At 40.3% G+C, this 27375-nt stretch overlaps 1 protein-coding gene across 1 annotated transcript in view; it reads right to left on the bottom strand.

The window, feature by feature from the left end:
• LOC117362888 (complement C4-A-like) overlaps nt 1–27375 on the bottom strand; it is a 129038-nt gene that overhangs the window by 7975 nt on the left and 93688 nt on the right. The window contains exons 30-37 of the mRNA XM_033949977.1: nt 26982–27137; nt 25218–25277; nt 22176–22263; nt 17952–18114; nt 9733–9823; nt 7988–8062; nt 4755–4863; nt 3103–3192 (exon numbers count right to left, since the gene is read on the bottom strand). Coding sequence (XP_033805868.1) covers nt 3103–3192; nt 4755–4863; nt 7988–8062; nt 9733–9823; nt 17952–18114; nt 22176–22263; nt 25218–25277; nt 26982–27137 — 832 coding nt within the window. The remainder of the gene's footprint in view (nt 1–3102; nt 3193–4754; nt 4864–7987; nt 8063–9732; nt 9824–17951; nt 18115–22175; nt 22264–25217; nt 25278–26981; nt 27138–27375) is intronic.

The raw sequence follows: 27375 nt of genomic DNA, 5'->3' as shown, positions 1-27375 counted from the left end.
TATGAAATTTAGGTACACATTTTATAGAATAGCACCTAGGGCAGATCCTTGTGTAACTGCACATTGGCACAATTAAAGGAATTATTTATTGTTGATATCTTGCTAGTTAGTTAATTTGCACATGGTGCTCAAATTTACACACTCAACTTTGAGCAACCTAGGGGTATATGACATGGTTTCTGTTGTTGCATTTTGTATTTCTATGATGAACTAATTTTAATTTGTCCAGAGTTTCAGAAGTGGGATAGTATAAACAAGATAAATTCTCGTTATTTAAGTAGTTCTATTGACTAGCCTGTGACATTTTGGCAGCAATTCACAGTTTTTAGAAATCAAGTGAGCATTCTACAAAAATTTTGAATTGAGTCAAATCATAATCAACCTTCAAAACTAAAGAGCTCAGGTACACAGACTTGGATTCAGTTTCAATCACACTGCATTATTGCTAGTTGTAGCTTGATTTATTTTTTTATTGAACTTAATCCTTACATATGAATAGGTCTGAGTGATATTGCGGAAGGATTGTCTGGTAAAGTCTGTTTTTTTGCGGATGATGCCAAATTCTGTCATAGGGTAATTAGATTGTAAGCTCCTCTGAGCAGGGACTGTCAATTGAACATTAAGGCCCGGATTCTGTATAGGACGTCCAAGGAGAGGCGTCCTATACAGAATCGGGCCTACACTAAACCCCGATTCTGTAACCAGCGTCCATGTTACAGATGCCGGTTAAAGAATCGGGTTAGAGTAGACACGGCCGCTACACTTATCGCGGTAAGGGATCTCCCTGCTGCGATAAGTATAGTGGCCGCCTGTCCAATTGCTGGCAGGAGGGTGCCCAAACCCTCCTGCCAGAAGATGTCCCCACTACCCCCGACACTACCGATCATCGGCAGGAGGGTGCCCAATCCCTCCTGCCGGAAGACGCCCCCCCCCCCCCGCGCTAGCAGCCCCCAAGCCTCCCCCCCACCAAACTAACCTTTAATCGTTGTCCGGACGGGTCTTGCCCGTCCAGCCGGCAGGCCCGCCTCGTCGAAATGAGACGGGCCCGCCCCTTCCCGGCCCATCCCGTGAAGCCTAAGGCCTGATTGGCCCAGGCTCTAGAAGCCTGGACCAATCAGGCCTTAGGCATAGCGGGTCCACCCATCCCCACTAAACCTAAGGCCTGATTGGCCTAAAATCAGGACGCACTTTGTAGAATCAGGGCCTAAACATATAGCACTGTGTTTGCCTTTCAATGCTATAGAAATGATAAATAGTACTAGTAGTAAGGTAGATACCCTGGAGGGTGTGGATAACATGAGGCGTGGTCTAGCGAAGCTTGAGGAATGGTCAGGTAATTGGCAACTAAAACTTAATGCAAAAGAATGCAGGATCATATACCTGTGCTACAAAAATCCAAGAGAATGGTATAATATAGGGGGTGAAGTACTTCTGTGTTCAAAAGAAGAGCAGGACTTGGAGGTGAGTGTGTCTGATGATCTTAAGGTGGCAAAATAGGTAGCCAGGAGGATGCTTGGGTGCATAAGGAGAGGAATGGCCAGTAGTAAAAAGGAGGTGATAGTGCCATCGTATAAGTCTCTGATGAGACTCCATTTGGAATACTGTGTGTAATTCTGGAGACCTCACCTTCAAAAAGATATAAATAGAACAGAGTCGGTCCAGAGGGTTGCTACAAAACCTTTTAAGTGGTCTTTGTCATAAAGTGTATGGGGACAGACTTAGAGACCTCAATATGTATACTCTGGAAGAAAGGTTGGAGAGAGGGGATATGATAGATGTTTAATATCACCTCCTCAAAATCATGCTGAATTCTTTGATAAATATTGTTTAATATCTCCATGGCATTAATATACAGGAGGTGAATCTTTTTCAAATGAAGGAGAGAGCATAGCATGAAATTAAGAGGTGATAGGCTCAGGAGTAATCTAAGGAGATACTTTTTTACAGAAAGAGGTGGTGGAGACAAAGACTGTGTCTGAATTCAAGAAAGTGTGGGACAGGCACTTGAGATCTCTTAGGGAGAGGAGGAGTAATGGATGCTGCGGATGGGCAGACTAGATGGGCCATTTGGCCTTTATCTGCCTTCATGTTCCTTTGAATGCCTTCTGACCTTGTTTGTCCATCTCTACCTAGCATGTATTAGTTTTATATTGGAATAATTGTTAAGAAAGTGTAGGCCAAAAGTTTTTATTTTGTTTAGTTTTCTCTGTCATTAAAAGAACATTTCATTTTGTTCAGGTTTTTAAAAATTGCTCAAATATTCTTCAGTAATGCACACTGTTGATTTTATCTCAGACCACTGTAATTCTTTATATGCAGGGATACCGCTAAAAACTTGGAAAAGTCTTCAGTTAATTCAGGATGATTTTCAAACTGAAAAAAAAAATACAAGCAGGCAACTCCAATGTTGATTCAACGCCAATGGTTGTTTATTGAAGCCCAAATAATTTTTTTAATACCTTGATTGGTTCATAAAATACTATCAGGGCAGTCCTCAAACAGTTAGATTCTTTTTTTTTTTTTTTTCAGAGATTCCTCCTTTCGGTCAAACTTGCCACAGAATAGATTGCAGACTTCTGTATTTTCATCTGCTATAGACTTATGAATTAAATGATTTCTAGAAAGTTCATTCTTTTTACAATCTGTTAAGATCTGGAACTCTCTCACTAAGGTGATTCATTTAGTACCTTCTTATTATTTGTTTCATAGACAATTACGAGGGGACATTGAAAAGTTCTCAGCCCAAACAAGAAGAGAATGATGTGGAGCCATGAAACTTGAAAGTTATTCCACACTTTTTTTTTTTGACACTTTTTATTTCAGTGATATGAAATGAAATGAAAAGTGTCAAGAAAAGTGTGAAATAACTTGTAAGTTTCATGGCTCCACATCATTCTCTCCTTGGTTGCACTGAGAACTTTTCAGCGGCCCCTCATAAAGATACATCTCTGTCATAAGTATCTTTATCCTGCCCGGTTAAACCTTTTTTAATATTGATCCTAGTATTCTTAATGTCTCTTTAGTTTAATCACACTGTATACAAACTCACATTACTGAGAAAAAAAGAATATAATTTGACAAAATATTTCCCGATGTATTTACCTTCTGCACACTGACAAACTTCTCCTTGGCACAATTTGGATACCATGGAACTTTTCTGTGGTGCATTATAAAATATACTGCATTCTCTATCTAAATAATGGAAAATAAAATGTTATATTCAGGCATGCCAAGGATAATAAGATGGAAATCACAGTGAGGTTCATTTTCAAAAACCCGCTGAATAGCAGGTGTAACTAGATAATTTTAACCATTACAACTAAATTTTCAGTCAAATCTAAAGTCAGATTTTGGACTGAACATTCTCCTGAATCTAGTTGGGCAATTTTAACCCCCGTTTTACTAAGCCGCAGTAGAGGTTTGTACCATGATCCGGAGTGCTAAAATGCTCCGACGCTGCTCCCTTCTGACATCACCTTGTCGCGGGATAGGACATGAAGTCAGAAATGAGCCAAGGCCAGCGCAAGCAACAGGAGGAAGATGGGGGGCATGCAGGTGGGGGGGGCGGTAGCAGGGGGTACTCAAGCAGTGGGGAAGAGTGGAGAGTGCACAGCACGGCGAGGCTGGGTGCCACTGCCCCGGGCACCAACCTCTCTCACTATACCACTGGGTGGGTCCTCCACTTACATATTATTGTAAGTTATATGCTAATTTGATGCATTTAGTCACAGGCATTTATGCCAGCTGTTGACATGGGACACCTAATTGTTGGTGCATAGATGCTAATTTATGCTATTATTCAATAACAACATCTGGGCACTCAGATGTTGTTCTAGAATTTGCACTCAACACACTAGCCCTGATTCTATAATGATGCCTAGGTTCTAGGCACCACTGAGTGCAATGGTCAATCATCCGCTAGGCACTGTTTATAGAATCACGCCTAGTGGTTGTAATCACTGGTAGGCATTGAAACCTTAGACGCACTCCTGTTTATGTCAGGGTTTTCTTGGTCTAAGTGAGTGTGCCTATGTTAGGCCCCTACCAGCCCTCAATCTGCCCCTAGCCAGGCCTACTTCCTGGAAGTTGCCTCAAAGTAGACACCTCCCTCCTAATTCATTCTTTTAATTTTTTTAATTACTCTTTCAATTAATAGTGCATATTAAGTCAATTAAGAAAAATATGTTAGGTGACTAGATTGGCTAGGTATGCTGATTTAGGTGCCTAATTTCAGGCACCATTTATAGAATCTGGGCCACTCTACTACCTAGGTGTCTAACTTTGGTGCACTGTTATAAAATTGTCCTGTAACAGCTTAATAGTATGTGATTTTTTATTTTTAACAGGCTTCATTTTTTTTAAACTTTCATTTTATAAAAAAGAAAGTTTCTATATTTGGGCACCATCAGGGGCTGGCCTAGTGGTTATACTAACGGATGGAAAATCCCACTCCTCCCACAGGGAGTCCACACCTTGGGACTCTGGGCAAGCCATTTTGTCACATTGCCTTAGGTAGCCATGTTGACTGTAAATGCTTTAAAACATGGGCTTGTACTATATTGCTCATGGTTGTAAAGAGCACTGATACAGAGCATTGCATATGACTCCATCCCATGAAGAATGGATGGACCATTCGGGTCTTTATCTGCCATCATCTACTATATTATAAATGTTTAAATAACCCCCCCCCTCCCACACCATTTCCCCAAAAGCATTGCTCACATTTATTCTTTACCATCAGGTATTCAATTTACCTGGATTATAGAAATCATATAGAATGGCATTAGCTGGTTGTACCAAACCCATGGGATTAATTTTCTTGGCACGAAATTTTATACAATCCCCTTCTGATTCATCTGAGATCTACACAAACAAGAACAAAATCCCCCCCAAAAACCCCGAATATTTATAAGTTTCAATATGAGCATTATTCTAAAAAAGATATAATTTTTAATTTATCTGGTTTTAAACGTCTTTTTACTGGCAGCTATTAATGTGAAAAAAAGAATATTGGTATAACACATCTTCTTGTAGGTCTCTGCCCAATGACTGCTATTTCTTGCGCTTACAAACATCTTGACAAGTGACAAAGGACTCCTTTTACTAAGCTGCGATAGCGCGCTAAATTGCCGTGTGCGCTAGACGCTAACGCAAGCATTGAGCTGGCGTTAGTTCTAGCCATGTAGTGCGGGTTTAGCGCGCACTAAAAACGCTATCGCAGCTTAGAAAAAGGAGCCCTAAATGAGCATGTTTGCACTTTGGAAAAAGACAAGCTAAGTAATCAGAGAAATACCTAATCATCATACTGAACATTGACTACAGAACCTAGAACAGCCTTTCTACATCCATATGGACAGAGACAATCTACTTCACCTTCAGGAAAAAGCTGATATCCTACTTGTTTGATACATTCCCTGCAACTCAATAACTATGACTCCCTCTAAACTATGAATCGACTATATTGTCTGCCCTCCATTTGTGAACCTGTATTCTCCTCCCACAATTGTATATTCCCCTATGCATTTTATCTCCCCTTCCCATCGCCTCTTCTTCATGCAAATATGTATCGTTTCTCTTATGCAATATAATTTCTATTCCCATCCCCCCCTCCGCCTCCTGTCGCCTCTTCTCTAGCAAATATGTATCGTTTCTCCAATGCGATGTAACATCTATCCTCATATCTCTGTAAATTGCCTTGAACCTGTACTGGATATGTGCGATACAAAAGTCCTGGTTAGATTAGTTTAGATACAGGGTATATGGAGCTCATAAGATAAATGTATTGTAATACTGAGACAGACCAAAATATCCTGTTTCCAACAATGGTCAATTCAGGTTCAAGTATCTGGCAAGATCCCAAAGATGAGAAACCATCTCTTGCATACATGAAGTACATTTTTCTATAAGGTAAAGGTGGACTCAGTTGATAGATAGCTGAGGACTGTGAGAGATGTGTGAAGGTACTAGAATAGGGAGATGGTGCAGGAATCACCAGCTACTTTTAACTGCAGCATTGGGGTGGCCCCTTTTTAGCAGAACTTTTTATGCAGGTAAACCGTTGATTGCCCATATAAAAAAATTGGAAATTTATTCTGATTATAACTATCTTCAGGTAATACACAATAGACTTATGTGGGGGGCAATTTTATAACAATGTGCCTATATTTAGACCCCTATTCTATAAAGGAAAGTAGGCATCAATTTTCCATTATAGAATACTAGTGTTATTGGGTATATGGGTACATGCACACATGCTTTTAGATACATGTCATAGAGATAGTGTGAGTATTTAAAAGGGAGAGGATTACAAACATGAACTTTTGTTCTCTTTGGGGCCCTTTTACTAAATCCATGACACAAGTGGCCTTAGCATGCCCTTTATACAGGTCTTTCTTGTGCACTAAGGCTACTTGTGCCACGGTCAGAAAATGGCAAATTTTCCAAATTAATGCCTATACACTAGTTTTGCCAATAGTGCGTGTCTATAATGAAAAGATTATCGTGTGAGCCTCTACCACCACCTATTTTGTAGGAGGCAAGTCCTAGATTCTCTATATGGCACCGATATTGGCGGCTGCCGATTGCGTGCCAATCACGTGACGGTGCCATATAGATAATTGCACCTCCAGGAAAGATAGGCACCAAAAATGCAGGCCAGGTTTTTCCTGGCCTACATTTCCAGTGCCTACCTTGGTTATGAATTGTGCTTTAGGCCGCTTAAAACCACTTCCAGTATTAGCCACACCCACAGTGGCGTTAGGTGGTCTAAAGCGCCTATGGAGGCGCAATTCCACTGCCAATATTTTAGGCACTGGTAGGTGCCTTGAAACTCAGTTAAAAACATCATTGCAGTGGCATTTTATACTGAGTTTGGGTGGTTATCGGTGCTTAAAAAATTGGCGCCAGTTAGAGAATCCAGGCCTAAGGGCCTCAATGCTACCCCACCCTAATCAATTAGCACACAGCAATGCCTCACATGCTGATTAGCACTGTCATGCCCAATCTGTACCCCCTAAAATGTTTCCTTTGAGGAAAATACAAAATATTTTTTTAGCGCACAGTGTATGGACTCAAAAAGGTAAATTTACCACAGGACGCCAACACACATCCAGTTGTAAGCCTTTTTAATGTGTTGTAAGCACACACTAGCACTTAACACAGTTTAGTAAAAGGACCTCTTTGATTTGTATATACACTGTAACTCACTTTAGTTAAACTGGGATATAAATGGAAAAGAAAAAGTGAGGAAAACTACTGGATAAAAAAATATTAAACAAATAAAAGTACATTAAAAGTTTCAGACTCGCCCAAAGGTATAAATTATCCTTCTCCTCTCTACACAGTATTCGCTATGTAGGCAAACTGGGAAAATCCCTTCTCTTCAGAATCACAGGTCTTTGGAACGACCTTACTACCCCGCTGCGGAACCTGGGCTCCCTCCAATTATTCCGCAAGCAACTGAAAATCTGGCTTTTCACTAAAATGTAATTCTATCCCCCCTTACTCTTCTCTTCTATATATAAGTTCATGTAAACCTTTTTTTCCTTCTCTTCCTATATTTTAAGTTCTTGTAAACCGTGCTGAGCTCCACAACATCTGTGGAGATGATGCAGTATATAAACTTAAGGTTTAGTTTAGTTTAGTTTAGAAGAAAAGCTTGTTTATAGTATAAAGCCAGTGCTGTTTTTTTAAAAAAGTATTTCTCCCATTCTATCTCCTGACTTAACTTCTTTGAAACCAAGGGCTCCTTTTGCTAAGGTGCGTTAGGGCCTTAACACGCGGAATAGCGTGTGCTAAATTGCCGTGCGCACTAGACCTTAACACCAGCTTTGAGCTGGCGTTATTCTAGAAGCATACTGCGCGGCGCAGTAATTTCGTGCGTGCGCTAAAACCGATAGCGCACCTTAGTAAAAGGAGCCCCAAGATTCTTGCTCTCTGCTGTCAAAATTCACCACTAAAGGTAAAAATACAGACAGGATCCACTTACCCTTCCAAAGTAGAGGTAGACTTTTCCTTTCTTGTATTCATAATGGTCAATATACTTATCTGCAGAATTAGTCAACTATAAGATAAATGAATAGAAAATTCATTAAAATATTATTCTCTGATTAGGTAAAAGATAGGGCTTCACAATTTTTCATTAATTTTATGAGTCAGTCCAAAATTATAGGATCCAGTGGACAAGATGTCTCTTGAAACTCCCTTTCCCCAACCATTGGAGTTTGGGGGAGGGAAGGGTATCTCCTTTGAGCCTGCTTTATTGAGGTTGTTTTCCCGTCTCTGTCTATGCAAAGGAGCTTGTTACATCTGGCTCTTAATATGTGGCATAATAAGAGCCAGATTTAATCTTCCTTCTTCCGCTCTACCACAGCCTGTCAACAGTGTCCCCTTGATATCTGTGCATGAGGTGTTGCCTCTTGTCTTCTTCTATCATTGTGGACTGGGGGGGAGGGGGAATAAAAATTTCAATAGCCTTTCTGTACCAACTCTATTCCAATACTATTCTTTTACTTCCTCCGCCCCCTATACTTCTTCAGATTTTCAGATCTTTCTCTCAAAAGATCAAACATCTAAGAATGTGCAAAAGGTAAATATCCAGCTTCCATGTTTCATGTACAGGGAATATATAGTATACACTGGAAAAACCTGATTGAGTAGTGGATCTTGATATTTAAACCATTCACTCTTAACCTACGCAGAAAATATATTCTGTTTATTAAATATGAAATGGGTCCTACAACTGTAGTCGCTTTCATATAGATACAGAGACAGGGGTAGAGTATAGAAGAATCTTTAGGCTGCATTCTAATGTTCTTTTCAAAGAAGGGGCCTAAATCTTTTTATAGGATCTTTCTGTGACAGAAAATAGGCTCTTGTCATCACATTCTCCCGGGAAAACCTGTCTATGGAGATATAACATAACCTACGTAATATAACATAATAATGTATTTGTATACCGCAACTATTTTCGTAAAAGGAGCCCTTAAAGTGTCTTAGGCACTTACAAATACACTGAACCCAATTTTTGGACTATGGGAGGCAGTCCGGCTACCTCCTGCAGTAAACGTTGAACCTGAAAGTTCAATACCGGAGCTGTATCCAGTGACTGGCATTGACTTTCTGGACCACATTATGCCACATTTGACATAACTGACTAGCTAAATTACAGTAGCCAAAGATATATCTGCTATTTAGGCAGGCCTATCTGGCTATTCAACATAGCTGTTCAACATAGCTGAATATTGGCATTGACTAGGTATGTCATGTGACATAGCCGGTGACTGGAATATTCAACAGGAGAGAGTTTGCTATCTCCTGCTGAGTATGAGTGGTTAGCCTACATAGCACTATTTAGCTGGCCAGGACCTGTTGCTGGCCGGCTAAATAGCACTGAATAACAGACAGATTGACTACTACTAGTTGAATATCTGGAGGTAACAGTAAAAATACTGCAAGTTGCATCAATCAAATATGTAAATTAATGAGTAGCTTAACATGCATTTCTTGGCACTATAACAGAAATTATAATGCAAGAAAGTTTAAGTAAACATAGTAATATTACATTAGTGTATACGAGTGGTATTTAACTTATTAGCCCCTTTTAGTTAATAGGATCTGAAATATTATTCATAATTTGGTGGTAGTAAGATGTATGGGGAGATCCAAGAATGCATGACTTCCAAACTCTTTGTGAAAACAATGCTCCATGAAAAGTGTGTTTTCCTTCCATACCTGCTCCAGGTCTTCAGTGACAGGTTCCAAACCACTTAGCAGTGTAATATCAACCATGAACATTTCTGACATACTGTACTTGTCTTTTGACCTTTAAATAGCAATAAAATGGGAAACATAATCATTTCAGTCAGATAATAATTAAAAACAAGGGAAAGGACACATATGAAAATCTGAATTGTCAAGACCTGGCACAGGAGGAAAAAGGGGGAGGGTTACACTTTGTAAAAATTAAAAAAAATGGAGAAGGCTTGGCATCCTTAATTAGGGTGCCTAATGTAGGCTTCCTATACAGAATCTGGCCCTATGTGTCTTTATAGCAAGTTCATACAGAGACCCCTGTTCAGAGATTATTTTCGGACTACACAAGCTTATGTTTATTTTTGTTAGCGATTTAATTTGATACCTTGCCAACTAGGGACCCCTGATGAAGGCATGTTATCCGAAACACGGACCGTGTCGGGTCCCTTGGTTTATAGAAAGGTGGTAACATTAACCGTAAATAATAATTGATATAATAAACATAGCTTGCATCTTGTATGCTTGCCTTCAGTTTCTTTTGTTCTTGGTTTGTGCTGTCCTTTATAATAGCCCACCGATTCCCTTTAATGCTGGTCATTATGGAATGATTGCTATAGCCATCAAGTGATGAAAAATTGTAATATTTCTTATAAATGAGATGAAAATTCTATTGCAGCAAACAGGCCTGCAGTTATAATTATAAATACAGTAAATGCTTGTTTTTATTGTAACTACCATTCATCCTTCATCTAAACAGATAATTATCTTCTTTGCATACAGATAAAAAAATAACAAAACAATATTCTTAATAAGAACCTGTCTCATGATTATTGGTCTAATATTCTGAAATAAGACCTATGAGACTCTTTTACAACTCAAACAGCAAAAAAGGAACAATAATAGTTATTAATACAGTTTCAAAAATGGCGTTTAGAATCCAAAAGTAGAGTAAAATAACTCAGCATAGGGAAAAACCCTTTTATAAACTTTCATAGAATCAATCATTGCACCATCTTGTTAGAATAAATGATTTTTAAATAACTTCATAGATTCATAAGTAATTCTTAAATCTCCATAATGTGAAAATAAAGTCCAAAGTCCAAAGTTTTGTGAAAAGCTAATATAAGTAAACAGATTTAGTTTCAATGTCTCTGCAGCGGTGACCCAGCGGGGTTCTGACGCGTTTCGCCGTCCTGGCTTCCTCAGAGAACCCGCTAATGCTGTGTGTGACAGACTTGTCAGTTGGGTACCTAATTCAAAAGGTCACCGCTGCAGAGACATTGAAACTAAATCTGTTTACTTATATTAGCTTTTCACAAAACTTTGGACTTTGGACTTTATTTTCACATTATGGAGATTTAAGAATTACTTATGAATCTATGAAGTTATTTAAAAATCATTTATTCTAACAAGATGGTGCAATGATTGATTCTATGAAAGTTTATAAAAGGGTTTTTCCCTATGCTGAGTTATTTTACTCTACTTTTGGATTCTAAACGCCATTTTTGAAACTGTATTAATAACTATTATTGTTCCTTTTTTGCTGTTTGTGCTACATTTCCTTTGGAACAATATTCAATTTATTTAATTACCCAGTTGTATTATATTGGGCACTCTTTTACAACTGCCATCAAAAAGCATTTATAGGCATACTTCCTCAATCCTTGACTTCCTAAACTATTCATTGTCCATGTTACTACAGAGATTTAGCATTCTCACTAAAACAAATTATCTCCCCCCCCCCTTTTTTTTTTTTTTTACTAAGCCACGGTAGAGGTTTCTACTGTGGCCTGGGGCGTTAAATGCTCCAAAGCTGATAGGAATTCTATGAGTGTAAAAGCATTTAGCGCTCCAGGCCGTGGTAGAAACCTCTACCGCGACCTTGTAAAAAGGGGAGTATATCAAGAGGTCAATAGTTTTTGCATGAATAGTATGCGTCTGCTATCTGAGAAAGAAAAGGGGTTGGTTCTTGAAGGTTCGCACTATAAATAACTAATAGTTCTAAAACAACTTGAAATACTAGATCTCCTTTTTTACTGACCACATCTGTCCTTCATGCAATGGACCCTTTTTTCATTCTGTATCTTGGCTTATTGGTGATTCAGTTTTTTGCTTTGTTGAAGATTTCTGGAGTTTACAGGTGTGACAGTTGTTACCGATGATATGAAAACTGAGAGGTTCATAGACAACCCTGCGAAAGACAAAGGCGCGCGCCGACAACTGAGCGCAAGACGGAGGAGCACGCCAAAGAAAATTACAGTTTTTAGGGGCTCCGACGGGGTTTTTTGTTGGGGAGCCCCCCCAGTTTACTTAATAGAGATCGCGCCGGCGTTGGGGGGGGTTTGGGGGGTTGTAACCCTCCACATTTTAGTGTAAACTTAACTTTTTCCCTAAAAACAGGGAAAAAGTGAAGTTTTCAGTAAAATGTGGGGGGTTATAATCCCCCAAATCCCCCACAACGCTCCCACAACGCGGCGCGATCTCTATTAAGTAAAGTGGGGGGGTTTCCCCCCATGACCCCCCCCGTCAGAGCCCTAAAACAGTAATTTTCTGCGGCGCGCGCCTCCGCACTGCGCTCAATTGTCTGCGCGCGCCTTTGTCCCGGCACGCTTTTGACCTGACACCAAACTGAGATTGTGAATGAATCAAACTTAAGTGAATACATTAAAAAATACAGTTATCTGCACATTGCATTGGAACTCAGCCATGAGGCCTTGTACTAAATAGATTGCAATAAATAAATTTAGCTAGCTCACAGATTGGCATTCCCTGTCTAAAATTGCTGATTCTACATTTCAGCTAACGCTAGAAAGTTCAGAAGGTTGATTTGGTTGATTTTGTGACTCTTAAGAGACATAGATTTATGTACCATTGTTCACATACATCTATGGGATAAGGTTCTCAGAGGAACAGGAAATTTGGGTGTTTTACAGAGAATCTGTTTCTTAAAGATTAGAAAATACAATACTACTTTGAGGAAGTAGGGCTTTGTAATTGACATGATTGATACTTGGAAAGGTCAAAGATCAAAACTGATTTAGGAAGAAAAGTGAAACACTGCCACCTGCTGGGTTTTAAAACTTAACAGAACAGACTTTTAATGTTAACATTGATGTAAGGCATTTTTGGAAAGGAAGTCATGTGATCAACTGTGCCATTGTATTCTAAAGCATGATAATTATTACAAATGATGTCACTTAGGGTATAAATCTGTTTGCCTTGTTTTCTCTCTTTGAAGAGCACTGAAATTTTGCTCTTCCCAGACTGTGGAAACTCTGTCAATAAACCATTTGTTTTTACATGGCTTTTCCTCATCTGTTATTTGAATTCACAGAACGCAGTCTCTAGCCCAATCATATGGAAAAGAGAATCCATTCTGGCAATTCTTTTGGCCTCGATGATCGAGTCTCCAGCCTACTTGAATAGCTTGGAGTCAATCATGCTTGTTAGTGCAGGATCCCCTTTTCATTTTCTTACTACATCTGTTCTTCATGTAATAGACCCTTCTTTCATTCTATGTCTTGGCATACTGGTATATCAGGGTTTTGTTTTGTTTTTTTGTAGCTTGGAGTCTTTCCTTCTTTCAACTGCTGGATGGAGAAATTAGGTCTTACCTGCCAATCTTTTTTTCTTTTCTCTAGGGTTACCTTATTTGTGAAGCCAGAACATAGGACACATTGCCAAACCCCTTGCCTAGGCGGTTGTCTGCTGTGTGCAGTCAGGGTCGTAGCAAGCTATAATTGCATTCTGTGCAACTTGCCCTCCATGGCACCCCGTCTTTTCTTGTGTTGCACCCATGATATATTAGACTTTCAGATGTGAGTTTATAAAATACTGAATTGAGTGGACAAACTTTTGAGTTGACAACCATGTGGAAACAACATTAAAAAGTCCTCCAGTTGTTAACAGATCCAAAGGGATAACAGAAACACCAATCAAATACTAGAATAGCAGACTCTCTGGGCTTTATTTCAAAGCCTGACCATAAGAACATAAGAAATGCCGCTGCTGGGTCAGACCAGTGGTCTATCATGCCCAGCAGTCCGCTCATGCGGCGGCCCTTTGGTCAAAGACCAGCGCCCTAACTGAGACTAGCCTTACCAGCATATGTCCTTGTTCAGTAGGAACTTGTCTAACTTTGTCTTGAATCCCTGGAGGGTGTTTTCCCCATGACAGACTCTGGGAGAGCTTTCCAATTTTCCACCACTCTCTGGGTGAAGAAGAACTTCCTAACGTTTGTACAGAATCTATTCCCTTTCAACTTTAGAGAGTACCCTCTCGTTCTCCCTACCTTGGAGAGGGTGAACAACCTGTCCTTATCTACTAAGTCTATCCCCTTCAGTACCTTGAATGTTTTGATCATGTCTCCTCTCAATCTCCTCTGTTTGAGGGAGAAGAGACCCAGTTTCTCTAATCTTTCGCTGTACGGCAGCTTCTCCAACCCCTTAATCCTCTTAGTCACTCTTCTCTGGACCCTTTCGTGTAGTACCATGTCCTTCTTCAGTGCTGGACCAGTGCTGGATGCAGTACTTCAGGTGAGGGCGCACCATGGCCCGGTACAGCGGCATGATAATCTTCTCCGATCTGTTCGTGATCCCCTTCTTTTTCATTCCTAGCATTCTATTCGCCCTTTTCGTCGCCGCCGCACATTGTGTAGATGGCTTCATCGACTTGTCGATCAGAACTCACAAGTCCCTTTCCTGGGAGGTTTCTCCAAGTACCGCCCCGGACATCCTGTACTCATACTTGAGATTTTTTTTTAATATAAATCTTTATTGATTTTTAAACTTTGACAATGCAATACAATTATCTGAACATAAATATTTCATAAAAATCATTTTCTCCCCCCCTTACCAAATTACTACAATAAGACAAATTATGTCATTATAATATTATAATTAAGTATTTTAATAAACAAAATATCTTTCCCTCCCCCTCCCTCCCCTGGATGTGTAAGAAATTCTACCAACCTCAAAAAAAATATATAAAATAAATAAATATATTACAATTATTATGATGTTACAAATATAGTCAATGGACTCCACACTCTATTAAATGTACTGCTAAACCTCAAACACTCTGCATTCATTTTTTCATATTTGTCCACCAAAATGTGTAATTTAGTCATACCTCTTCCAATTATGTGTCATCAATTGGATAGCTATTCCCGTCATTATCATAAAAAGTTGACTTTTATATTTATCCAAAGAAAGCTTGACATGTAAAAGCGTACCACAGATTATGGCTTCATATGTTTGGGTAATTGCTGAATCAAGAATAAGATAAATTTGTCTCCAAATTGATTTCCAGAAATTAAGTATCAAAGGATAATAATATAACAGATGATCCAAAGTCCCTATATCATTATGACAATGCCAGCATCTATTAGACCTGGAATTATCTAACTTTTGTAAACGAACTGGGGTCCAAAAAATCCTATGCAATAAAAATAACCAAATTTGTCTCATAGATGCTGACCTTGTACACTTCAACCTCCAAGACCAAATTCGTGGCCAACGAGATACAGAAATATACTGTTTTATCTCGATGCTCCAAATGTCTCTAAGACTATTTTTTGGCTTTTTATTCAAAAATTTAGAAATTAATTTATACCTCTGGGCAGCCTGATGTCCTACTAAATTTGTCTGGTAGCAAAGGATCTGCAAGCTGTAATAATTTAAAAAAAATTTCCATTCAGGGAACCCACTCCGAATGGCCTGCTTCAACTGCTTGAGATTTTTGTTACCGACATGCATCACTTTACACTTATCCACGTTGAACCTCATCTGCCATGTCGATGCCCATTCCTCGAGCCTGATTATGTCACATTGCAGATCTTCGCAATCCCCCTCTGAATAGTCAGGTTCAGTACTTCTCCCTCCCAACTTTTTAAAACCATTCAGCAAATGGTCACATATAGCAAGCAACCCCAGGGGTCTCAGTAATACATGCAGAGCACAAGTTACATATTGTCAACAGCCCCCCCCCCTACTTATCTTAAATCCATAGCATCCATTCCATTTGGAGTTTATTTCTTGAGGACCAGTCAGCCAATCCATAGCCATTTCTTTTTCTCTTTCCCAGTGAACAGGCAATTGGGAGGAACTTCCTGATACATCCTCCTTTTGGTTGCTCCTAATCTTAGAACAGATTATTATTAGAATTATTTTATTTTGTCCCAACCAGATTCTGGCTGGCCTCTTCAATCTTTTCTCCTCTCCATGGGCCTTGGCGGCCGTTGGCTACGTGCAATGCAAAAGATCAGAGGAGAAAGGAGGCTTTTTCTGCTTGCCTCACAGCTTGCACCAGAAGATAAGGTGACCTCTACTGGTGCATACTATGCATCTGCGATAACCATCGGCACTGACTGCTGCAGCATCGGGTTTGGAACTCCGAGTCCAGCCATCAGTGGTATGCCTAGCATATTTGATACCCGGGGTCAATCATTTTTAAACACCCTCTCCTCTATATGAAAAAAAATATTTTTAGTAATAATCCACGAGTCACACATAGGAAATGGCAGCATCTTAACCTTTGCAGTGAGAATAGAACATCAGTACACCCATTGTAAAACTGAACAAGCCAGATTAGTATACACTTCTCCCTCCGTATTCGCTGTGATAGGGGGATTAACAGAACCGCAAATACAGAAAAACTGCAAAATAACTTTTTCAGATATTATTTGCTGTTTTCTATTAAATGACCAGAGGTCTCAATTTTTTTTTCTTTTTGTTAAGAATACTCAGCTATGTTTTCATGGCTACACCCAAACAGGACCCGGACACAAGCAATAAAGACCCCTAAGGAATTCCTAAAAGAAGCTGTAAAACCAAACTGAAGTGAAAGCTATCAAGAAACAATGAAGTATACGACCAGGAAGGTTCTGTGCTAGTCTGGAGAGTCTAAAAGATAGAAAATTAGCAGGTAAGACTTAATTTCTCATCCTATACTGTCTCTCCATACTGGCACATATGAATGGGAAGTACCAAAGCAGTGATTATTAAGGGTGGGACAATCAAAGCCCTGACTGCAGAACATGTGCCCCAAACTCCGCATCCTGTCTGGTTTGAACATCCACTCGATAGTGTCACACAAAAGAATGCAGTGATAACCACACCACCACCTTTCAAATCTCCACTGGGGGCACCAATTAATTTTCTGCCCAGGAGGCCACCAGTCTCCTAGTAGAATAAACTTGGAGCATGGGGGGGGGGGGAACCCATCTCTTCTTTAACAGGTAAGTTGAAGCTATAGCCTCCTTAATCCAGTGAACAATAATGTCAGATGCCTTTCTGGAGTCTCCCTGTTGAGCCCCCTGGAAGAGACAGGTGGTTCGCCTAACATTACAGAGGTTGGTCAACTTCAAGGCTGTGATTCTGGTACCACCTGGCAAGATCAGAACTGGTCATTATTCCATTTATTTTGTGGTTCCCAAGAAGGAAGGCTCCTTCTGGCCCATTTTGGACCGCATGACTGTCAACAGAGCTCTTCGGATTCCATCGTTTCAGATGGAGAAGTTAAGATTGGTCATCTTGGCGATGCAGCCAGGGGTGTTTCTCACCTCTCTCGATCTCACAGAGGTGTATCTGCACATTCCCATCAACAAACTCAGTCCTTTCAGGACGGCCTTCAGGGAGGCTGTGATTCTGGTGGTGTCTCCTCCACCGTTGGTCATCCAGCAGAATGAAGGGGTATGGGTTCACCCTCTGCCAGTAGGTGCAAGGTTGGGAGAGTTTTTTCGGGGGTGAACCCAAATAACATCAGATCAGTGGTTGCTAGAGGTAATTTGCAATGGATATGCCCTGGAGTCCTGACTTTGAACCTGACCTATGACCATTCATATATACGAATTGTGCATGCATAGTAGTTCTACTTCTGCCCTATGCCAATAATTTTTCCAAACATTTAGTGCGCTATTCAAGTGGGCAGCATTGAACATGATGCATCTGCAGCACTTGAAGAGCATTTCAGCCAACTGTTTGAGGGCTGCAATGGAGGACTTCAGCAGCTACATGTGGCCCAGGGGCCACATGTTGGAGACTACTGCAGTAATGCATGTTTTGCATCTCATTACCATGTAAATACCATAATGTTACTTACAGTGATGGATCACAAACAGTATTTTAGGGCCCTTAAATCATGAAATGAGTGATCTCATGTCTAGGATAAGGATAAGAAAATTTTGCACATTAACCTACTTTATGCATACGGTGTACTCTAAGTCATCATCTTTTCCATGAGCAGACACATCTCTCCTTCTCCTACTGCGAATATCAAACCAGTCAAGTTTGGTCATTGTGCTTAGAGGATCATCATTTTGCTTGTTTTCATAATCATAGTTGTAGTTGGTGTAATCAGGCTCTAAAATATTAAACAGAATTGCAGGAAGTGAAATGACAAATACAAAATTAATGAGAAAAAATGTCCTTTTGCACTGAACAGGAATGGCCAAATTTTCTGACATATTTCTATTATTTAACTATTTTATCTTTTCATTATAAGATGCAGCATATTTAGAGTATTTCTTATTTTGTACCATAATAAAATGTGAGAATCACAGAGAGCAATTCTATAAAGAGGTGCCTAAAGGGTGGAGCCTATTTTATAACAGGTTCGTATTTTCCTGAATAGAATACTGGTGTAATTAGGTATATACAGACATGTGTACTGTATATGTTAGCCATAAATCTGGTGTAAATATTTGGGACTAGTTTATTGAAAAAAAAAAATGCACATAAATTATGCTACTCTATAATTTATGCATGTACTTCATGCATGCTCTACCCACACTCTACCCAAGTGCACAGCAACCTTCAAACATCGCATTTAGGTGCCATTTTATAGACTAGCACATTGCCAAAATATAGCCATTTTACCATATATACTCAAATATAAATCCATCCGAATATAAACCAAGATAACATTTTCTCCCTTTTCTTGGGGGGGATGTTAATTCAAATATAAATTGAGGGTTTATATTCTAGTACTGGTCAGCTCTGCCTGTGGGGGGTCCCTGTAGCATCTGATCTTAAAATGAAGGGATGCACTAAGGGCCTCTCCTTGGGCATATCTTGAGCCATGGTGGTCCAGTGGTGAGCCAGGACAAGAACGATCCCTCCCACATCCAAGGTGAAGTGTTGGGTCTTGTCCTGGCTCATTCTGCACCCTCCACACCCCTATCTCCTCTCCTGAACACAGTGCTGCCCTCTCTCTGGGCCTACTTTAAGTTCTGGTGGTCCAGCGGTGAGCTGGGACAGGAGCAATCTCTCTCTCCCCCATGGTGAGGTATCAGATCCTGTCCTGGCCGGCTGTGCAACCACCATGCCTCCCCTTCCCCCTCCTGGAACCAGTGCAGGCCTCCCCCGGGCCTACCTTAAATTCTGATAGTCTAGCGGTGAGTTGGGGCAGAAGCAACTCTTCTATGCTCCTGTTCGTGTAGTCTAGCTGGTAAAAATGGCTGTCACGAGTTCCTGCTGAAACCTTGTGAGACTCCTGAACCTCATGTAAATTTCTGCACCTAAATTAGACACAGATCTCCCAAATTCTATAACACTGCACACAAATCCTAGAAATGCACCTAATAGGGTTACCAGACATCTGGATTTACCCAGACATGTTCTCCTTTTGAAGACATGTCTGGGGATCCAGATGACTTCTCAAAACTCAGCACTTTGTTCAGGTTTTGTAAAAGCTTCTGGCAATGGGCGACATCGCGCATGCGCAGTGCGACACAGTGATGTCACACACCAGCACATGTGTGAATGCTGTCTGACGTCGCTCGTTGTCCGTGCAGGTCGAGAAGGGCATGGCGTGGCTGGGGGGGGGGGGGCGGAACGGGGCGTGTCCGGCTGGAACAGGATGGGCCTGGGGGGCGGGGCCATGGATCCGGATTTTCCGTTTGGAAAATCTGGTAACCCTAGCACCTAACCCACCCTTCCCCCTTTTGCCACGTTCCCTTTTCAGATTTATGTGGAAAAATTTACACACACATCTTTATCGAAGAGCAACTGTACAGCTACGTGTGTAAATTCCAATTATTGCCAATTAGCAAAATAATTGATTGTTAGCACCCAATTATTGCCACTAATTGGCTTGTTAAGCAATTAAAAGGGTCATAAGCCTGGGACGGGTCTAGGGATGCATGTGGCTAATCGATTAGTGCAGCTACATTGCCAAATGCTAACTGATAAGTGAATGCTTAGTGCGTGGGTCCTTACTGCCTTTATAATAGATGGTGGTAGGGGATCACATGCTAATGGTTATGCAATAATAATAATAATAATTTATTTCTTATATACCGCCAAAGCCGTAGTAGTTCGAGGCGGTTTACAATAAAGAAGGGCTGGACATACATCGAAAGTTGGTACAATCAGTGAAGGAAAATACAATTAAGAGGGCTGGACAATCAGTGCATATTTGGAACAGGATATAGGTACAATATAATATAAGAAGGACAGGACTATCAGCGAATATTGGTACATCAGCGAATGAAGATAAAATTAAAGGGATGGTACAATCAGCGCATGTTGGGAAAGGATACAGGTACAATATAATATGAGAAGGACTGGACCATCAGCGAAAATTGGTACAATCAGTGAATGAAGATACAATTAAAGGGAAGTGGGAACAGGTACAATATAATATAAGGGGTCATATGTAAGGAGCGGGGAATGGGGGGGAGGCTAAGAGATCTTGGGAACATTGGGAAAATTAGCAAGTGGCCATTAGTATGGAAAATAGAAATATTGGCTATTTTAATCTAGTGGTAAACATGGCCTTAGTGGGTGGGGATGGCCCATGTAAAGACTTGCTAGGGCCATTTTTTTCCACAGTATAGTAAAAGAGCCCCTAACTCCTTTAAATCCTGTGGCAGGAGCCAAAGGATATGTTTGTTAGAAATGGATATGGTATAGAGCAGTGTCTCTCAAACTTTTTTGGCTCTGGCACACTAAACAGAGCAAATGTTTTTTTTGCGACATATTATAATTGAAATTGTAAAATTACAAACTCAACAAAAAATTAATTGAGGGTTTTTAATGTATCTTATTCTTTTAACTTTTTACTTTCTTTTAACATTGTTGTATTCTTCTTATATTGCATGTATTTCTTTTATATTGTATGCACTTCATTTGTCGAATCTCAAACGATTTGTATTGTTTGTACTATGCGTAACTGTTGTGAACCGCCTAGAACTCACGGGTATGGCGGTATATAAAAATAAATTATTATTATTACATTATTATTTATTTATTTAAAGTTTTTAAAGTTATGTATGGGTAACTGTAACAATGGTGAAACTAAAGTAGATAGAATAGAATTGATTATCAATGCGATGGATGTGCTTGTTTTTGAGTGCAAATTAACTCAAAATGCAGTTTGATAGTTGACAAGCAAATACGCATTTCATTTAGGGCTCCTTCTATCAAGCCGCGCTAGCGGGGTTAACGCGCGCAACATTTCATCACGCGCTTACCCCTGCTCAAGAGGAGGCGGTAGCGGCTAGCGCAGCTGGCGGTTTAATGCAGGCTATTATGCGCGTTAAACCACTAGTGCGGCTTGATAAAAGGAGCCCTTAATTTCTGTCAGAGCTGAATGAAAATCCAAGTTCGTAAAGATAAGAAAATCCAAACTAACAAAGCCTTGATTGCTTTGTTGCCTAAGTTAGGATAACTACTGCATAAAAAAATAATAAAATTACTTGCCATTAGTTTTCAAGGACCAATCACATCAAAGAATGATGCTTGTCTGGGCAGCTGTATTCTTACGCACACAATCATAACATTAACAGACTCTTGCTTACGCGATGTTCATGCCATCTATTCTAGTGTATAGTTATGAAGGGAATTTTTTTTTTTTTTTAATAAATATTTTTTATTCTTTTTTTAAATTCTTACATCAAGTGAAATACATGTAATACATTCAATTATGAAAAAACACTTGAAATTATTATTAAATGTTCTTACAATGTGAATTAAATAAACCCTTTATCAGAATTTTATATCATATTAATATTACAATAGTTTTCCCTCCCTACCCCTTCTATATGTTCTATACATGTGTTATTATATCTGATCAGTAGAATAATTTGTCAATGGTCCCCATATTTTATTAAATTTTTTAATATAACCTTGTTGTAATGCCAATACTTTTTCCATTTTATATATATGACATATATATATATGAAGGGAATTTTTAAAAATAAAGTAAAATTCTGGAATCTCTTGGGGGCACACTGTTTGAGACACTGGTATAGAGAGTGACTGTACTATTTGAAATGGGACAAACAGAGATCCCAATAGGAAAATGAGGTATTACTCAATGGAAATAAAACTGAGATAAAATAATATACTGTGATCTGAAACTTCTGAAAATTTCTGTGCTGCACATCCTTTGCTGTCAAGCAGCAGTTATTTTGCACTTACCTGGTACATATCCTTCAACTTTAACATCTAAATGTAAATGTTCACAGGTGTTGTACTTTTCTTCTGAAGAATGATACACGCCAAGTATCTAAGATAAAAGAAATTACTGTAAGTAAATTTCTCAAGCAATATATAGAAAATATATTGGTAGAATCCTTCTATTAACATATTAGATGACAGCAGGTATAGACCTTTACAGTCCATCCAGTCTGCCCAACAAGAAACTCATAAACTCATCTACACCTAGAACTAACACACAGACTGTCAAGGACCTCTTCAATTTTCTACAGTCCCTGGGCACTCCATCCCCTCACCTTCACCCACTCACCAGAAAGGACACCATTTAGACCTCGTTATCAACATGGAAGTCAACACAATATACCCCAGTATAGCTCTGCAAGACGGGGATTGGCCTCCCTCACTTTGGTCAGACCACTTCGTGTTCTGATTTAACCTACTTTGGCAGGAAGCCAAACAACATGGTCCCAAGCCAATAAAAACCTATACAACTAGAAGTCACATTAAAGTACCCTTCTTCTGGTCTGAATTCAAAGACTGAAGAGTTCTCAGACCCGCTAGACTTCTATGTTCCCTGGGACATTCAAGTAGCTCCTCCAACTTTTCAGGGTTTACTTTTAAACTGGACTCAGACAATGCTTAACAACGGCACATTCCGAGAGAACAAAGGGCATACCATGATAACACCCATTACTAAGAACAACAAAGAACCAATTTCTTCTGTCTCTATCTACCAACTCATTGTCTCCATCCCTTTCTTTGTGAAACTACTGGATGGACTAGTGTATCACCAACTGCTCAACTACCTAGAAGAGCACGATATACTTCACGACTCACAGTCCGGCTTTCAGCCACTATTCAGCACAGAGACAGTTCTAGCCTCACTAACAAACAACATCTAGCAACCCTTCAGCAGAGGAAAGCGTGCTCTTATATTACAATTTGACCTAAGCAGCACCTTTGACGCTATTGGCATCACAGGAACTGTCCTAAATTGGTTCAGGGGCTTCCTAACAAGTCACTCATACCAAGTCTTCCACGATGACAAACTCTCTCCTGTCTGGCCCACTCCCTGCGGAGTTCCACAAGGTTCCTCACTGTCCCCGATCCTGTTCAACATATACTTATGTTTGCTGAGGAACCTCCTAGCCTCATTGGGAGTTAAAAGCTATAGTTACGCCGATGACATCATGATCTTCCTCCCAATACCCACTCTGCCTTCAAAGGAATCAAAGCAAATCGAAGGGGTTATCCAAACAATGGAAGACTAGATGATGAAATACAAACTGAAACTAAACACTGAAAAAAAACAAGTTATTCCTCGCAAGTCCTATGAATCTCAATGAGGAAAACATTATGATCAGGAGTATAACCCTACCACTACAGTCCACTATCAAAATCCTAGGAGTGACTCTAGACTGAAAGATGACCAGAAAAGCCATATCGCTGCTGTGGTTCACAAAGGCTTTGCAGCACTCTGGAAACTATGATCAATCCGTTCTTACTTTGACACCCTTCCCTTCCAAATCCTATTACAAACCCTGATTCTCAGCATGCTAGACTGCTGCAACCTCATTTACATCTCATGCCCCAAGAAACACTTCAACAGACTCCGGATGATTCAGCACACAGCTGTGCATCTTATCTTCCACCTAAGGAAAACTGAACACGTCATGCCTTTCTACAAGTCACTGCACTGGCTCCCAATCAAGGCCTGATCATTATTCAAACTGGTTGCTTCATGTAGAAGGGTCTTTATGGTTTCCTACCAAACTACATTACTGAAGTATTTGAGTTTAACCCCTCCCCCGACCCACCTTTTGCACTCCAACTCCATCTTCGCCTACCCTCCATGCAAGGAAAACCTAAAAAAACTTACGTAACAAAATTACTATCCTATCAAGCAGTTCACTTCAGTCGGGAACTGCTCTCCATTATAGGGTCTTGTTTGTCATACATGTATTTCAGGCAAGGATTAAAAACATACTTGTTCAACAAATTCCTAGTAGAGCACTAAAAACCCTGTGCCCTCTTTGCGTTTCTCACACGCTTCTCATGATGATGGAAAAAGCTCTATGTACAGACTCATTCAACTCTTACTACCTGCCCTCCCTCACTTCTCTTACTTCCTTCTTTTGGGTCTCCGTATCTATTTCTGCACTGATATTCAAAAGCTGTTCATTTACTTGAGTTCTTCTCGTATTACCATACCATAATTGTATTTCACTCTGACCTTGCCATGATCCTATATTATTTGTACTTGCATCCTCACCTCTCATGTACGGTAGTCTGCTTAACTCCTATTAACCACATTGAACTTCATGTATTGCAGTATACAAATAAAATTTTATGTTATGTTATCACATTACATTAGTATGTATAGATTGCTAATATGCCCCAGAAGGAGTTCAATGAGATTTATAATTTAGAAGAAGCTGGTCATATCCAGGGATTACATTATTTCATTAGGGTTCATGACACAGATAACCATAAGAGGGCCCTAACATTTTCAGTCTTTCCATCCTTGCTCAATGAGAATCCACCCCCTTCTTTTCTCCCATCTTCCCATTCATCCCTGGCCTCTGTTCCTTGCTTTGGGTTGAGTAAGCACCGAGAACTTGTCTTTTCCTCTTCACTGCTATACTACTACCACTGTGTATGCTTTGAAAATTCAGAAGCTGCACATGCCATTGTTAATCTTTCAAGACCATCAACGGCCATAGCTGGCCATAAGATTCCAATGTGCTTGTGGTGCTGCTGGGTCCCTTAAGGAGCGAAGTAAGACTTGCTCTCTTAGCATCTGTTAGCTGCATTCAGAGTCACTTCCTCTGGTGAAGCCTAACTCCTAATCTGAGCCACAAGCAGAGGTGGCTGGGCACTTTCAAGCCCACACGTGAATTTGCCCCTGATTTACTTTAATTTTAATCAGGAAGGAAATCTAAAATCACAGAACTAGAGGAAATCTGAATTCTACAATGTACATGCTCCTGCAGCAGACTAAATTTCATTTATTCAGGGTCTTACTGTCATGCTTCCAGTTCCATGACCAGATACAGCAACGTTGATTTTGTGTCCAAAGTCATACTGCAAAAGAAACCATTGGTACGTATTAACAAGCATTGCAAATGCACTATCAGCAGAGTTTTCTTCTTTTGTAAATTTGTGGATTAAACCCTTTGTCATGAAACCAATAACAACCCCACAGCAGCTTAGGACAGGGGTAGGCAATTCCGGTCCTCAAGAGCCGGAGCCAGGTCAGGTTTTCAGGATATCCACAATAAATATGCATGAGATAGATCTGCATCTCAAGGAGGCAGTGCATGCAAATCCATCTCATACATATTCATTGTGGGTATCCTGAAAACCTGACCTGGTTCCAGCTCTCGAGGACTGGAATTGCCTACCCCTGGCTTAGGAAGTAAAGTGTGTTGAGTTGTTTGGTATAACATAAGTGGCTTTGCTTGAGCTTCTTTTTACAGCAAACATATGAAGGAGCATATGAGTGATTTATCAAAGGAGCTCTCCAGGATGAAGGGTAATAAAGAATTGGATGTTTGCTAGAAACATATACAACCACAAGGTAGCATGGATGTCAACATATAAAGTGAGCAATTCATTGTCTGAAACCACAAAGCTTTGCTCTTACAAAAGAAGAAAGGGCTAATGCAGGGGTGTCCAATGTCGGTCCTCGAGGGCCGCAATCCAGTCGGGTTTTCAGGATTTCCCCAATGAATATGCATGAGATCTATTTGCATGCACTGCTTTCATTGAATGCTAATAGATCTCATACATATTCATTGGGGAAATCCTGAAAACCCGACTGGATTGCGGCCCTCGAGGACCGACATTGGACACCCCTGGGCTAATGTATTTAAATAATATGGAACAGATATTCAGACTGTGGGAGTCAACCAGTCGACAGTCAACTGAATATTCAATGCCAGGCCGTCTCAGGTGACTGGCATTGAATATGTATTTGTGTGTGGGAGCGTTATATCTTGATCACGTTTAACTGGCCAGACTGATATAATCAGCACTGACCAATTAGGTTTAAACTGGCCAAAGATATTCCAGGTATTTTGGCAGCCTAATTTGACTGCCAAAACTTAGTTCGCAATGCGCTAAATGTCACCGAATAGCCAATTATATCACTCAATATAGTTGGCAATATTCAGTGGTACATAGTTTATGTAAAAAAGTCATTACAAACAGTGGCGTAGCAAGTGTGAGAGGCACCCGGGGTGGTGGCACACTGCCCCGCCCTCTTCTCCAACCCCTGCTCCTTCCCTGCCCCCCTGCCATGCACGTGCACCCCTTCCCTTTCCCTCTTTAAGTTTCCCGGTGCAAGCAGCATCACCAATTTGTTGCCCGCATCAGCGTCGACTCTCCCTCTGATGTCACTTCCTATGCATGGGACCTGGAAGTGACATCAGAGGGAGAGCCAATGCTGGCGCGAGCAGCAGGTTGCAGTTGGTGATCATGCCGGCGAATAGCTAGAGGTATTGTGGAGTGGGGGTGGGGGAAGTGAAGGCATGCGCCCAGCAGGGGAGGAGCGGGAAGGAGCAGGGTGTGGGTGATGAGGACGGATACCAGCGCTCCCACCAAGACGGTGCCCAGAACAGACCGCCTCCCCCTTACTACGCCACTGATTACAAATGATGGCCAGACCTATCCTTTAAAGGCAAGGGGCAAGAGACAATTAAGAGGTCATTTAGCAGCACATGCTAACACTATTAATACGTGTGGGATTTTCTTTTGCCACAAAGAAATAAGGTTTAGGTACAGTACCTGTAGCTTTTCTTCTGTCAGTGCATTGTCCTTATTCAAAATGATAACCTGCTTTTTGCTTCTTCCAGGGGCTTGTATGTCAATCTTTAGATTTACAGGCTCATTCACAGTTCGTGTACTATATTTTGACAAAGCTTCCAGAGCAACCACTGTGTCCTAAGTAGGAAAACAATATTAAGAGGACTGTGTTGCATTCAAGAACACAGCAAAATATGTCATACAACATCCTGCAAATATTACTGACTACACCACTGATGGCAGTGGGAAAGCAGAGATAAGGACCATTTATGGGGGATTTCAAGTACCTGACTCTCTAGATCTCTGCTCTTTCCAGCTTGCAGGCACTAATGAAAGCAAATTTATTGTGACACACCTCCCACCACTTGGAGATATA

The sequence above is a fragment of the Geotrypetes seraphini genome, chromosome 6 (assembly GCF_902459505.1).
Source record: "Geotrypetes seraphini chromosome 6, aGeoSer1.1, whole genome shotgun sequence".
Taxonomy (NCBI): domain Eukaryota; kingdom Metazoa; phylum Chordata; class Amphibia; order Gymnophiona; family Dermophiidae; genus Geotrypetes; species Geotrypetes seraphini.
The sequence above is the reverse complement of the archived record's forward strand: the minus strand, read 5'-3'. Positions and strand labels throughout refer to the sequence as shown.